The sequence below is a fragment of the Mirounga leonina genome, unplaced genomic scaffold (assembly GCF_011800145.1).
Source record: "Mirounga leonina isolate KUSES-001 unplaced genomic scaffold, KU_Mleo_1.0 Mir_126, whole genome shotgun sequence".
Taxonomy (NCBI): domain Eukaryota; kingdom Metazoa; phylum Chordata; class Mammalia; order Carnivora; family Phocidae; genus Mirounga; species Mirounga leonina.
The window spans coordinates 19,465,134-19,481,381 of record NW_023270314.1 but is presented as its reverse complement, the minus strand read 5'-3'; the positions used below and the strand labels follow the sequence as shown (position 1 = coordinate 19,481,381).

Below are 16,248 nucleotides of genomic sequence, written 5' to 3'. Positions count from 1 at the left end.
ATAATTAATCAAGGCTAATCAATTCATTTCTCAGAAAGGCCATTTGAATTTAAGTATGTGCTTTTTAATGAAAATGCAAATTTCCTAAATCATATGAGTTTATACCATATTAGGACAGAAATCTATTCTTTTCACATTATCTTGTACAATTTTCATTGATTTTTCTCCCCCAACTCTGTTGTTTTTATAGAGCTGTCTTTCATATGGCCCTTTTTAGTTTTTTTTGGGGGGGTATTAAATGCAAAAGTAGTATTCTATTTTTGAGGGTTTTTTTGTCAAATTATGTGTTTTTACCAATATGTTTTCAAAAGATATTGTGGAGTAATATTAGGCCATGAAGTTTTTATTTCAAACTTATATTTAAGGAATAAAAATAGTAACTATAGTTGTGTGAAAGAATAAAGCTGTATTGACAAATGAATCTCAATGTATTTTAAATACTATCTATGTAGAAATTCTCAAATGCAGTACAATCGCACTTAGCAAATTTTTAAGTTATAGTATTAACTAAAAATCATTTAAATTTTTTCTAGGCTAACTATTGGACTGAGAATTCTGACCTAATGTAATATTTTTCCCTCAAAGCAATGGCCCTTGTTTTAGATGAAATATAATTTTAAGTTAAGAAGGAAGTGTCAAATTAAACTATTTACACATCGACAGGTCTCATAAAATAGTATGGACTTTCACTGAATCTAAGATCACCTCAGTTGTTAAGTTGCACCATTATTTTATGATGCACCACTAGAAAACAAAAATGCTGTGATTAAAATAAAACACAACACTTTATTAATATTTAGAACTTTTATTTTATAACTACCAAAAGAGCTTTCTTAGACATAGTTAAACAGATGATTTTAATCATTTTAATCACTCCTGCATATTTTATATGTACACACACACACACACACACACATTGGGAAATGTACATTAAATAAATTGAGTAAAGCATTCTTAAAACCTCTTCCCATTCAGTATCTGGCTCTCCTAAATTAGTTTTTGAGTCCGAGTTCTCAGTGTTCATGTTTCACACATAAGACTGTTCTGTTTGCCCGTGAGGCAGCGTATCTTAATAGAGAGATCCACCATTTTTTTCTCTGGTAATTTGATCTAAGCTGCTCTACCCATTCAGTAAGTTTTGATGCTGGTACTTTCTTGACATTATCAGAATGTGTCAACAGAAGATTTTTTAGACAATGATCAGGATTCATATTCATATCCCTTCTTCAAATGGCCCTTAAATGGTTTGATTGAAGTGTGAGGAATTGCCATTTTCCAACCAAGCGACAGAAATAACAACCAAATTCAAGCAAGCATAAGCGGTGATCACTACATTGCTATCTATGACTACCACCTGATGAACAGGGGTTGTTAAGAGACATCAAGTGTGAGACATCTTTATTTCTAACATAGTAAGATATGAAAACTGTTGGTATCTTAGAGTCAAGGAAATATGGTATTAAAGAAAAATCATACTGTGGTATAATGAAAAAAAAAAACAACTTAAGCTCTAATTAAGAGGATCTATGTGTGTGTGCAAATATATTATTCTAGGAAAGAAAATTAATTCACAGACAAGTAATTTTTATAATCTCTAGATTGTTACATAAATTTGCTTGTATTTATTAAATATTTGTAATAGCTCATTTTTTTTTAAAGATTTTATTTATTTGACAGAGAGAGACACAGCGAGAGAGGGAACACAAGCAGGGGGAGTGGGAAAGGGAGAAGCAGGCTTCCTGCCGAGCAGGGAGCCCGATGTGGGACTCGATCCCAGGACCCTGGGATCATGACCTGAGCCGAAGGCAGAAAATATTTGGATAGTATAGCTCTGTCCTGTTGAAAACCTTTGCATCAAAAGTCGAATGGTTATGGTCATAAACTATATGTTAAACACTTCTAATTTATTATTTTATGTGCTGTCATATATATGGTTAAAGATAACCAATCAAAGTGATTAGGAAGTATTGAAAAGTCTTCATTATATTCTATGTGAACTAATATTTTTCTTTTGTCATTAAAATGTGCTTTCAAAATTAACAACTGTTAAAAATAAGTAAATGAGGGGCGCCTGGGTGGCTCAGTCGTTAAGCGTCTGCCTTCAGCTCAGGTCGTGATCTCAGGGTCCTGGGATCAAGCCCCGCATCAGGCTCCGTGCTTGGCGGGAAGCCCGCTTCTCCCTCTCCCACTCCGCCTGCTTATGTGCCCTCTATCGCTGTGTCTTTCTCTGTCAAATAAATAAATAAAACCTTAAAAAAAAAATAAGTAAATGACCCAGCAACTGAACATTTCTTAATTTCCTCTCTATCTCAGGTCCCATAAGTAGTGTTCTGGTGAATAAATATGGTAGCCGACCAGTGGTGATGGTAGGAGGTTTATTATGCTGTTTGGGAATGGTCACAGCCTCTTTTAGTACCAACGTAATAGAGCTTTACCTCACGATGGGATTTATTTGTGGTAAGTCAAGTTTTGTTTTCTGCTTATTCTCTTAACACTTCCATTGTTTGCAAAGCTCTGTAAGAAGCATAAACAACAGAACAATTTGTATTGTTTTCTTTGAGTTTACTTTTTATATCAGATGCTATCTTAAAGTATTTTCATCTAGTACACTGAAATACTAGCTTGGAATAGCCAATCAAACTTATTTCAAGAAATGGAAAAAACAAGTTATCAGATACAATAGGTGCTATGATATCAATGTCAAAAAGAAAACAGTTTTGATGTAGTTTTACCATTTCACCCTTTATTCATCAGCTAGTTAAGATGGTATTATGGACACAGACTTCCCGGCATCTAAAAAGCTTCATTTTTTTTAAAAGTTATTTTTATTACTTATTACTTTTTAGAGTATCTGACTTATCATTCATTATAGGTTAAAAATGATGCCAGTGATATTTTCTGCATGCATTGATTTAGCTCTAACAGAATTCCTTTTGTCTGTGTTCTGGTTAGTGGTAGCGCTCTGTATTGCCGTCCCTTCTTTCCCTTACAAAAGATTCTAATTGTTTAAAGGCTCTGTAAGGCTCATATGCCACTAAATACATGTTTTTAAATGTCATACTGTCATTGTATTACAGTTGTTCCTCATGCATAATGTCTGTTGACTCAAACCTACCTAAATATGTACATTTGGAAAACACTTTTTATTAATCTCAACAGTAAACTGCATTAAACAAATCTACACTCAAAATTTTAAGAAAAATTAGATTTTAATATGTAAAGAAACTGAATCGTTTCCTTAGGCTCACAGAAAAATGGTAAATATATTCTCTTTTTAAAGTAATTTTAGATCAATCTAACCTTGAACTTTGTATCATTTGATGAAAAAAATAAGATGTATTAAAGCCTAAAGTAATAGCGATGTTAAAATCTTTCTCTTTACAACCTTTCCATGACTGTCTTCCTTTTTGATGTGGTAAAACACCTTTTGACATTATGAATGAGAATCTTATATCTAGGAATTTTCTTACTGCAGAGAATGTCCTTTCTTTGTGCAGAAATACTATATATTATATTGGACCATTGGACCATAGAAGTCAGGCTGGGCCCACAAGTAGATGTATTATGGAAAAGATGATTTTGTTATTACTGTACCACAAATTTCAACAGCATTATATGTTATTCTAACTTCAATTCTTGAGTCTTGAAGGCTTTGGTGCTTCTAGAGTCAACCATTAAATATGCCATGAGAGATTTATCTTAAGGCATAATCAGCCAGTACTTTTTCGTAGACAGTCTAATTTTTAAACCTAATTTAGCACATTAGCCTCCTTATATCTCAGTTCTTTGTCTTTAAAATGGGGAAAATGATAAGCTCTTTACTTTGGGAGTCACTGGAATGATTCATGTAAAAAATGAATACATAGTACTTCACAGAGTACCCAGAATTTTGTTACTTTTAAATAAATACTAGCATATAATTATCATCATATGTCATTATGTAACATTTTACAGTTCTAGAACTTATTGGCTTTGGCAGAACCCTCTTTTGTTGTTGTTGAGGGGATTAGAACTCAGGAAGTCTAAGTGTTATGTTCAACACTGTACATAGGTAAATAGTCGAGGCAAATTCAGATCTTTGGATTTCAAATCTCATGTTCATTTACCCTGCCAGAATAAGAAATAGATGGCCACCGTCTCCTAAGGAGAAATTGGATTAACACCCGAAGGCAAAATTCTAGGTGACCAAATGGGGCCAGGGGTTAGGGGAGGGTGGCATTAGGTAAAGAAATTTGAACTTCAAAACAAAATTCCTGGGTTTTAATTTGGATTCTTCCATTTACAAGCCACTGACCATAGGCTGACAGTTTTCTTATTTATAAATTACACTTATTCTGCATGTCTCACAGGTGTGGGCTGTGATAGTATCAGAGAGCATACTACCCTGTTACTCTCCAAAGCACATTCTCAGTTCCTTTGTGTCAGCTTTTAGGGACCCTCCTACTCATAGAAAATATTTGTATCAAAGATTTGCAGTAAGTATTTGTACTGAGAACTGAGTTGTCCCTGAGTCTAAATACTTAACCACTTTGCAATACTGTCTCAATTTACATAAATTGGTAAATGCAGAATTCTTACTTCTATAACCCCTAACTAATACAGAATAATGCCTAGGTTAAAGGGGAAAGAGAGGTACCTTATCTAAATCAATTTTATGTGCTTTATAAGCAAACTTAATCATCACTATTGCTAAGTAATACTTTGGCAAGCTATAAGAAATAATTCATCTCTCAAAAGTGATACTCAGCACTGCCAAGGGATTCCCTTGGAATCAGTAGGAATAGTAGGAACCTTTGAATCATATAAAGAATGAGTTTTAATCTCTGAAATAAAATGTTTAAAGCAAAAATTTTATTTTTTAGTCAACACACATGTGCATCTATAGTCATGAACTGTGGAATGTGAGAGATGTAGAGCTGACATTAATGGCATTAAGTTATTACTCTTGTTTATTATTTGCTCAGTTCTGAAAGAAATATCTCTGGAGAGACCTAAGATTTTCATAAACAGCAACCTTTTTAATCTGCTCACTCTGTTCCACTCTTAAAAACAGTGTTCCCATTTAAATGCACTCTTGCGCACAAAGGAGGAACCTACTCTATATATGCGTATATAAATATAATGCATGTAAATAGGTTTATGTAAATAGAGAGGATTAATTTATCTGTGGTATTAAGTGATTATAACTAAGAACTAATAATTTCATCTTAATTTCAACCTATTCTGTGATTATAGAAACATCAGTAGATGTTCTTGATTTCATTTTTCTGCTTTCACATGAAAGGAATATGAAGCTGTCATACATATCAAGTGTCCAGTTGTGAGAACCTCTTTGTTTATGCACAATTCCATGATATTTAAAATTGTCAAAAATTATTACCTGCTTTTGCACTTTTAGTTCTGCCTTCCCCACTTGAATGTACATTTTAAGGAGTAATTCCTTTTGTGAGTGACATAATGTGTTTGTGTTTTTGTTCCCTTTGTTCTGTTCTTTTTAGGTTTAGGTCTAGCCTTCAACCTGCAACCAGCCCTAACGATCATTGGCAAATACTTCTATAAGAAACGACCCATGGCTAATGGCCTTGCCATGGCAGGAAGTCCTGTTTTCTTAAGTACATTGGCTCCTTTCAATCAGTACCTTTTTAATACTTTTGGCTGGAAAGGAAGCTTCTTGATTTTGGGAGGTATCCTGTTGAATGCCTGTGTGGCTGGGTCTCTCATGAGACCCGTTGAACCCAAACAAGTTACCAATAAGTCTAAAAATAAGATTGGCATAAGAATGGATGATTCAGGTGTGAAGAAAAGCCATAAGAAGAAATCAGCATGGGAGAAAGTCAATATGTATTTAGATTTCTCCCTTTTTAAGCATAGGGGATTTCTGATATACTTATCTGGAAATGTCATTATGTTTCTAGGGTTTTTTGCCCCCATTATATTCTTGGCTCCATATGCTAAGGACAAAGGAATTGATGAGTATTCTGCAGCTTTCTTGCTGTCTATTATGGCTTTTGTTGATATGTTTGCTAGACCTGCTGGAGGACTCATTGCAAACTCCAAACTTATCCGCCCCCGAATCCAGTACTTCTTCAGTTTTGCAGTCATGTTCAATGGAGCGTGCCATCTCTTGTGCCCATTGGCAGAGGACTACCCAAGCCTGGTGTTATATGCTATATTTTTTGGTCTTGGATTTGGGAGTGTTAGCAGTGTCCTCTTTGAAACTCTCATGGACCTGGTTGGCCCTCAAAGGTTTTCCAGTGCTGTAGGACTTGTCACAGTGGTGGAGTGTTGCCCCGTTCTTCTTGGTCCTCCTCTTGCTGGTAAGAATAATTCTCATCCAGAAAAGCAAAAAGCATAAAATGAATATCAACTAGCCAGGACATTCTTTGTAGTGTATGTTGTGGCTTGTAATAATAAATACTAATAGCCTGAAAGACTGTGGGTGTGTTAATTTTAGGTTTTATTATGTATGTATTTTTAAATTTCATAAATAGTTGATTTTAGACCTAAATTTCCTTCAGAGTCAGGACCTATGAACTTAAGAAATTAAGTTAGACTGATAATTAGTAACATAATTTTCAGGTTTTTACCCATATCCATTGTTTTACGCTTCTAAAAAATGTGTCATAATAATAAAATTCCACTTTTTCTTCATTTTATCATTGAACAAATTTCTCTTCTGCTTATATTAAAATGAGTCAAAAGTTTAAAATAATGATACTAAAGATCAGGATCTATTTTTTTATTGGGAGTACATTGGTTATATTAATATGTTGCATTCCTAAGGATAGCATACTTTTATAATATTGCCGACAGAAATATATGTATATATTTATACCCATATATATGTACATATATACCCATATATATATATATATATATATATATATATATATATATATGAAATGCAGTAAGGAAAAGAAACTCATTTTGAACAGATATATTCCACATTTATAAATTGTAATGATTACCTATAGATTTTAAGATCTGAAATATTTTCAATGATGCCTATGAAAATATCTGTGCTAAATTACACAGTAAGGAGACCACGACACATGTGTAAGTGCATTTTTCAAGTTAAGACTTTGTTCAGTCTTAGACTTTAATGTTATAAATATTAAAAACGTTCTGTGAGCCAGTCTTTTCGAGGACATTGTTTTGGTTAATACTAAACATAGGTATTCACTTAGGCTCTTGGCCTGACCCCTAGTGGTTACAGTAACTGCCAGGCTAAAAGTAAATTTCTCCAGTTTTTAAACTGTTTCCCTATATGACATCAAGGTATCACTTATTAAAATTGCAGTATAGTTAACAGAGTGTTACATTCATTTTAGGTGTACAATATGGTGATTCAACAATTCCATACATCAAGAAATCAGTTTGAGTTGGGAAAATTTGTATTTAATTTGTTGATCTTTAGGTATCATTGACGTTTTGCCTTGCTTTTTCACTTGGTCAGGAATGGCATAGTTATTGAATTTTTCTATCTACCAGGGCTGTCCTTTTGTATCTAGCGCAGATGTTTTGGGTGGTATATCTTTTAATATTGGATATACTATGGCACCAAAACAGTTTTCAAGAAGAACGAAAGCCAGTCGGTCTTATTTATCAGCTAATTGATCTTGTTGCGTAAGACAACTACAACTGACCTATCTTTTCCTACAGAATGGGTTTTACCAAATGTGTTTTAGAAGCCTATTCATTAGCAGCAAAATTTTTAGTATCAACAGAGAAAATTGTATTTCACCAGCGATGGTGGGATTAAAAAAAAAAATTAAATCAGGTCAACAGACATAGTGGGCGGGCTCTAAGGATGAAAAGGAAGGAATCTGATTTGACTATTCCTACCTGTGCTGAGAACCTGTATTAATAACATTTACATCGGTTTCAGTGCTCTTGAGTGCTTCTTGTGTTAATATTGCCAAACCATTGCACGAGTAGGGGCAATGGCAGGAATCAATTTGGGGCTCCTTGTTGAAGCTCTCAGGCTGTAGCCATAATAAGTCCATTTTTTTTCATCCTGTTTCTGTCTCCTGCTCTCCCTGATCCTCCTTGACTTTTGGACTGGCTTCTTCTCTGTAGCATCTGATCACTGATAGAATGGTGTCCGGCACATGGTAGGCACTCGGTAAATGAGTACCATTGTGGTTACTTCTCACACTCTTGCTGGGGCTGCTACTCTTGTTAGCAGAGCAGTGGAAGATACAGTACCATTTCTAGTTTTATTTTTTTCAGCTCACGTTTTCACTGCTGCACTCACAAGAGCTGAAGCTTTAGTTCTGGAAATCATACCTGGCTTCTTGATGATGCTAAAAAATTCCCCAGACATTTAGAAAGTATGTTTATATGGCAGCCCAAAGTGGTATCAACTCTGATGGGGCCACAGACCTAATGTGTATGTATTTAGAGGTGTAACAATCATTGTATGAATAAAAATATTTGACTAAAGCTAGAATAGAAATTTAAATTGTGCATTTTTGTTATGTGTGTGTATATGGCACACTCAAATAAGCCCATTCCACCATTTAACTAATTAAAACAGAGAACTTCGTTCAAATAGGCAGTTTCACAAGTAGCTGAATTTAATACTGAGCCGCTAACTAGATTCTAGCCAGAATGAATGAGATTCTGATTAAAGAAACAGGCCTATATCAGAATCACCTCAAATATGTATATAATAAATAATATGGATTTAAATACACTGTCATTGTTAAGAATTAGGTGCCTGTATAAGCAAGAGGCAAAATTAAGTATAAACTGAAATATTTTTAAAAGTCAATGAACCGGAGCACCTGGCTGGCTCAGTTGGTTGACCATCCAACTCTTGGTTTTGGCTCAGATCATGATATCAGGGTTGTGAGATCAAGTCCCACATTGGGCTCCGTGCTGGGCATAGAGCCTATTTAAGATTCCCTCTCTTCCTCTTCCTCTCCCTCTCCCTGTCCCCCTACCAGGGCTCACTCTCACTCACTCTCTCTCAAAAAAAAAAAAGGGTCAATAAATCTTCAGGTTATATGATATCAGGCTAGTTTTTAAATGTCTAAATAATCAAATGTAATAAATACTTTCTTCCTGATTAGTGTGGCCTTAATAATTTAGATTTCGATAAACTAAAAAGTTGTGATTAGCCCAAAAAGTTATGATATGACTCTTAACCAAGAGGTATGGTGAAGCTCTTTTGAAGAATAGTTAAGAATCTGAGATTCAGTGAAGTGGGGGAAATCAGAGGGGGAGATGAACCATGAGAGACGATAGACTCAGAAACAAACTGAGGGTCTAGAGGGGAGGGGGTAGGAGGATGGGTTAGCCTGGTGATGGGTATTAAAGAGGGCACGTTCTGCATGGAGCACTGGGCAAACAATGAATCATGGAACACTACATCAAAAACTAATGATGTAATGCATGGTGATTAACATAACATAATAATAAAAAAAAAAAGAAACTGAGATTCAGGGGCGCCTCGGTGGCTCAGTCGTTAAGCGTCTGCCTTCGGCTCAGGTCATGGTCCCAGAGTCCTGGGATCGAGCCCCGCATCAGGCTCCCTGATCCACGGGAAGCCTGCTTCTTCCTCTCCCGTTCCCCCTGCTTGTGTTCCCTCTCTCGCTGTGTCTCTCTCCGTCAAGTAAATAAAATCTTAAAAAAAAAAAAAAAAGAAACTGCAATTCAGATAGACCTTGATTAGATTCCAGATTCTGCCGTTCACTGGCTATGTAACTATGATCAAATTACTTCATAGTGATTTTGTAAGGATTAAATAAGGTATTACCTCATTTAAAAGTGTTTAGCCTAAGGGTGCCTGGGTGGCTCAGTCGATTAAGCCTCAGCCTTCAGCTCAGGTCAGGATCCCAGGGTCCTAGGATTGAGCCCCATATTGAGTTTCCTACTCAGCAGGGAGTCTGCTTCTTCCTCTCCCTCTGCCCCTTTCTCCTACTCATGCTTTCTCTCTTGCTCTCTCTCTCAAATAAATAAATTAAAAATCTTTAAAAAAAAAGTGTTTAGCCTAGTGGTAGGCATAGAAAAAACATTGAGTAAATATTATGCCCTGTCAGAACCTTAAATAAGCCTTTGGGTCTTTCCTAAAAAATGTAATTTTTTCCTTTTTATTGAAAAGAAGCATGGAAAGGATGAAGCACTCTCAATGTATAAAAGTTAATAGATAAATGTATCTATTTATATACACATAGATACAAAAAACATGCCTCACGCATACATGTATTTATGAATATACACACAAAAAGGTATATACCTATTTTGTCTTAGTTGTACATTTTTATTGAGGGGAATAATCTTTAATAAATTTAATATACTGGTAATATAATGCTGTGTATACATATATGCCTTTTTTATGCATACATAAAATTCATAATCTAGAATATTTTTTGTTAAAAACTCATTCAGTATTAACTTAAATAAGAAATGGGTACATATTTTGTGGAAGAATTTATTGGAAAATGTTATCATTTTACAGCTGTTTTATTATTCTGTCTTAAAAGATGTTCTCTGTCTCTTAGGGAAATTGGTGGATCAAACTGGACAGTATAAATACATGTATATAGCCTGTGGGGCTATTGTGTTCCTATCGAGTGTGTGGCTGCTGATCGGCAACGCTATAAACTACAGATTGCTTGCAAAGGAAAAGGAGGAAGAAGAAAGGAAGAAGAAACTGCATACACCTGAGTCCAGAGAGTCTGAGCCCTTGAACAAATCTAACCATCATGATGTTAACGTCAAAAGTACAAGAACAGAGAATAATTCCTCAGAAAGAGAAACTAATATTTAACAAGAATCACATCTCTGATTTCAGTGTTTATGACTTTCTTAGGAGTATTTTTTTTTTTTTTTTCAAAATATTGGGGAAGTTTTTACTTGAAATGAGGAGTCATAATGAAGAACGGAGATGAGATTTTCCTCGATGGCAAATTTTTATAAGTTTGTTTTTTAACACTTGTTTGGATAGTCCAGTTTTGAGATTATGCCTATAAAGAATCCATGCAATGGGTTTATTTCCATACATGATTCTGGTTGTCATGGTTAAAATAATTTTAAAGTCTTCCAGTCTTGGTTATAGAGATCGGAATTCCAAACCTCTGGTTTAAGTAGTTAGAAGGCGTATGTTTAATCCTATAAGAATACCCTGTCCAAATTTCATTTTTTAGTGTTAAATAGAATTGAAAGAAAATTAATTTTCTTCTGGTGTGCACATGCACACACACACACACTCACCTATATGTACACACGTGCATGGAGTATCCAGCGAACAAAAGTAAGTTCAAAAAGAATATTACCACTTTTTTTAACTTTAAAAATAAATCCATGGAGAATGAGGAAATGTGTTATATCTGCATACTACTTTACAGTGTGAATTTTAAAGATAAGAACATGGGTGAAAATGAGAATGATCTTAATTTGAAAATGCAACTAACTGTGTAAAAAAAAATTGCATGTATAAAATAAATTTGAAAAAAAAAAAACCCTCCATTTTAAACCATTAATTCTGAGCACTGTTAGATTTGATTAATCCATGCACATGATTTCTTTGAGGACAGTCATTAGTACCTGGTGCTAGAGAATAGAACCCTCAAATAATTTTCAGAATTCTTACTTAATATGTAAATCAAATTAAAAGCCTAAGTGACTCCTCACAATGAGCTACGTTCATTGATTTTAAAAGGATTTTTGTTACTAATCCAGAAAGTAATAACCAGGGATTTCTTTTAATCAGAACTCAGTCTAGACTCACTGTCATACTGAGACTTCAAGATGGAATTTACTGGAATCGTGGTTGACAGGCTGGCAAATAAGCCAAATTCTAATTTTTCCCAACACATAACAGTGATCAGAGGATTACTGCTATGAGTGATCTGAGTAAAGCTGACTAAGAGGGAGAGGTGCTTATACTGAGCCCTCTCCGTTCTGTCATTTCTCGCCCCTCCCTAAAATGCAAAAGCAAAACACAGAAATCCAAACAGGCCTTTCACCCAGCCACTGAAATTCCTCACGCTGTGGGGAATGGCAGCACCTCAAAATCCCACCCCGTCCTGGTGAGACTTCCTCCTGCCTGGGAACATAACCGGGAGACTGGAGACTGTTAGAAAAGGTTTCTAGAACTGGAGACTGCACGTAACTCTGTATACACACTTGGGAAGGGTAGGTAGGCATAGTTAATCACACGATAGCAAGAGGCCTGCAACATTGCCGGCCAGTTTAATTTAGCAGTTTCTCATTTTCATAACAATGTTAAAACATCTGAGAATCTGAATCAGCTTTGAATATTCAGGCATGTGATAGTTACTGTGCACTCAGAACTATAAATACCACTTAGAGTAATACAATACTTTTAAACAAGAAAGAATTTGTGCCTTATGGCTAAAGTTATAAGTATTTACATCAGTAAATCTGAAGTTTAAATTAAGAGTATGATTAATAAAAAACATTTAGTGCTTGATTATTGAAGTGATGTTACTCTTCAGATGTCAAAAGGAATTTGCTGTTCATTTTTTTTAATTGCAGTGGAGGCAGATGCTATCTTATTTCCTATAAGATTGCACCTGGACCCCAAGCTTTTGTAATAGTTAATATTAAGGATTTGATTTGTAAAATTTATGCACTGGTTAAGCATGTGGCTCATATTTAGGAAGCTATAAGAAGTCCCATATTTCATTTAGCATTCATTTTGTTAGCAGATGAAGAGGAATTTGTATTTTTTAAATATGAAATAAAGCAACTTGTGCCAATACCATAGGTAAATAAATTAGGCAAAATGTGGCAGTGTATGGCTGTTTTAATTTAGTTTTGCCCAGTCTTGAGTCTTGAATGAGCTACTTTCATATTTTTAGTCCTTTTGTATTCAACTCTGACTCATCATAAGAAATGCAACATCATAAGTTGTGTAGTAGCTCTCCAATCTTAAACATTTCCAAAAAGTCTTCAATTCTCTGAGGATACATATTTAAATTAATACACATATCAGATCCCAGGGGCAAGTAAACAGCAAAGTAATGATAGTGGGGTTTTGGGTCCACGGCTTTAGTCCTTTTTGTCACCTGCTGGTAGAGACAAGCTGGTGGGTGCATTCCAGTGCCTTCCTCCATGGAAGGAGGTTTATTTACTTACTGATGAGGTTTTCGTCAGTTCTGTTGGTTTTTGGTCATCTCCATTAACTTTTTATTTCTAACACTGTATATTAAAATGTCAAAAAAGAAAGGGAAGTAAAACTGCACATTCAAAGCACATGATATGTATACAGCCATGCTTCGCAACAGCTCTACACAAAGTTACAAATATGCACACATATTAATTCCTATATTAAATGTTGAAAATTAATTTAGAACACACTTGAAACAGCGACAGAGACTCACATACAGGATTGAGAATCGTTCCAGGGTAAAATAATTTTCTAGTCATTCACACTCTCCACTCCCTTGAACCTGTGAGAATATTTGTTGCTTTCAGAGAATCTTTAAAGACCGAGAAGAGAATATCAGCTCAGAACATTCACCTAGTCTAGAGGAAGAGGTATAGTTGGCCTCTGTGTGTGCAGTCATCAGTGATGTCATGAAGCAAAATCAGAGTACACCATTAAAATTCCTTTTCGTCCCATTCCCCCACTGGGGGAATGGTAAAGAAGGGAGGTTATCAACCAGGGCACTAAAATAATTCATGATCACTGGCTACTTCAAGTATTTTTCTGCTTGTGATAACTAGCAGCTCATATTTTTCACAATTTAACCTTAAATGTGCCTTCATTAATTTAAGAATACAATATTGGCTATAGACTTGTCCTGACCAATCCCTACCCTCTTTCCCAATGCTTTTTTTTGGGGGGGGGGGTCCAGTCAACACACATTTAAGAGGCACTGGGCCAGGCTCTAGTGTACTTCACGTTGGAAGACATGACGTTTTCTCAGTGTAAATTCACATGAGTTTCACTTCTTTAATATCAAGTTCCAACAGTCTTATCTCATGCCCCACCCCTGGACACTAGAAAATAAGTAAAATAAGTTTGACATATTTGAATGTGCATTTTAAAAATCTCGATTTTTTTTTTATTCCTTTTCTGGCTGCACATGACAATTGAGGATACTGAAAAAAGATGTATGATGTAAATGTTAAGTTTTTATATTGATATTATAAAACGTGGAGAAATCCTTAATCAGTTAATTGAAAATTATTTTCCATCCAAAAGTACCTCTTTTTAAAAAAAAGCCCTCTCATATGTGTAACGTTGCACACTTGTAATAAAACAAAATTAAAAATCATGATCGTTAGGCTCCATTTAATAGGAACTAATATTTTGCCTACATAATACCTTTTAATATCCAAACCAAATTGTAAGTAGAGGCTATTGACCTGACATAACAGATGAGAGAAACAAAACAAAATCAGACACACAAAGTTCAGCTAATTACCCGAGTGAAAGTAGTAAGTGACAGAACCAGAACTAAAACTCAGATTTATCTAAAAGCAGAAAGAGCCCCTGGGGTGTTCACTAGCATGCTGCCTTCAATAGAATCTATAGAAGCAAAGGTAGATAAAATATAGATACAAAAAACTTAAACCCTATACAGTAAACCAATTAGGTTTAACTGCAATTTGTATTCTGATTTATTTAGCGTTCATTAGAGACTTTGCTGTAAACTGAATATATAATTTCAAGTTGCCTGCTTTTCTAGCCAATGCATATTACCCCAAATAGTGGTAATGATTGTATAATAGCCATAATTGTTTTAATACGACTTTCTGCACAAAAATAATGACATGTTTATGTGACTCAGGGATAATATATTTTCCCTGAGGTTGGATTTAGAAGAAAAATGTTATTTTCTTTATGGATAAGTAATTCCCATATTGGTGGCTACTTATTATGACTCAAAAAGTACTTCATACAAAACATTATATTCAGAATTATAGGGATTCCCATTTATAGGATCATCCAAGCTACCAAAGAAACTTAAAAAGATTATAAGATATAAATGGTTTGGTTCATCTATACAGTATATATTTATTTTCATCATTTAATGCAACTACCCCTACGTTCTAAACCATTTTTCAGCCTTCCTTGAACATCTGTAACTGCCATCGTCCTCTCTGTCCATTTGTCTATAGACAGAACGAGTATCCTTGCTTTTGTCTTTTCCCTCTAAGACTTTTGACTTCCATAGAATCGTGTTCTCCTTAGCATTATTTTGGATGGTGTACTTCTAGTGTCTTACATCTTTCACAAAATCACACGTGCTGCATCTAGTCTTATTTAGTTGTGATTTGTAGGAATGGCTGTCTTCCTGGAATCAACAGTATGTACTCTTGGCCATGACCTCTCAACTTCACAAGTGAAGGAACTCCTGTGACTGGAGGCTTAAGTATCCTGGATAAGGAAGGTGCTCATAATCTAGAAGACGTTTTGTTAATATGAGTCTTCCTTGTGCAACGATAAATACATAAATGAATGTGATTTTTAGGAATCTAGAAAAATCAATCTTCCCGTCCTTGGTACTGACTATCCTGGATGTTTCTAATCTTCTTAAAGGGCCTCACGACTTTGAGAAACAAAGCTTACCAGGACAGCACCGCACCATTACATATCCTATATGCTCTTTCAATGCAACGAGATCCTGGATACATCTTACCAAGTAGATTTCTTACCACAACACTTCATAGTACCAAGCAGCATCAAAATTATTCAGATATAAATTGAGATTAGAATCTTTATTCAACTCACTTTGATTTTTAGGTTTTGATTTTTACACATCCATGTGCATGGTCTCCCTCCACTTAAAAGCTGAGAGGCTCAATTATCAGTAATTATAATGCTTATATAATCAAAATCAGAAACTATCTTTGTTGATAATTAAAACATGAACAATTTGCTGAGCTCACATAATTTTTTGTAGTTCTCATTTTCTCTTCTTTGCTATCAGTTGTTTGTACACTATTTAATTTTTAACTCCTACAAGATCCTGCAATCTGGTTTATGTTAGTCTTCCCCCACACTGCCTTTCCTTCGCTTTATTTCACTTATGAACAGTTCATGAAAACATTGTTATAGTACTGAGAATCATACTTTTAGGTCCCTGTGTTAAGAGGAAAAGTAATATTGCAAACAATTTTTGGTGTTAATAGAGCATATGGCAATTTTTTAGACTGAATTATTTCTCCCATCCCAATCCTGAGCTACCTTACCTTCTCACCTTTTTTTCTCATTTTTTAAAAATATTTTCTTTTCATTGTTTTTCACAATGTCTAGGCCAGGTT

The 16,248-nt window shown here is 34.8% G+C and overlaps 1 protein-coding gene across 3 annotated transcripts in view; it reads left to right on the top strand.

The window, feature by feature from the left end:
* The window catches only part of SLC16A7 (solute carrier family 16 member 7), a 171,322-nt gene extending 155,868 nt beyond the window's left edge, over positions 1–15,454 (top strand). For all 3 annotated transcript variants that reach the window (XM_035002257.1, XM_035002259.1, XM_035002258.1), the window contains exons 4-6: positions 2,314–2,457; positions 5,499–6,317; positions 10,509–15,454. In XM_035002257.1, the coding sequence (XP_034858148.1) occupies positions 2,314–2,457; positions 5,499–6,317; positions 10,509–10,777 (1,232 nt within the window). In that variant the 3' untranslated portion in view covers positions 10,778–15,454. The remainder of the gene's footprint in view (positions 1–2,313; positions 2,458–5,498; positions 6,318–10,508) is intronic.
* Positions 15,455–16,248: the final 794 nt, after the last annotated feature.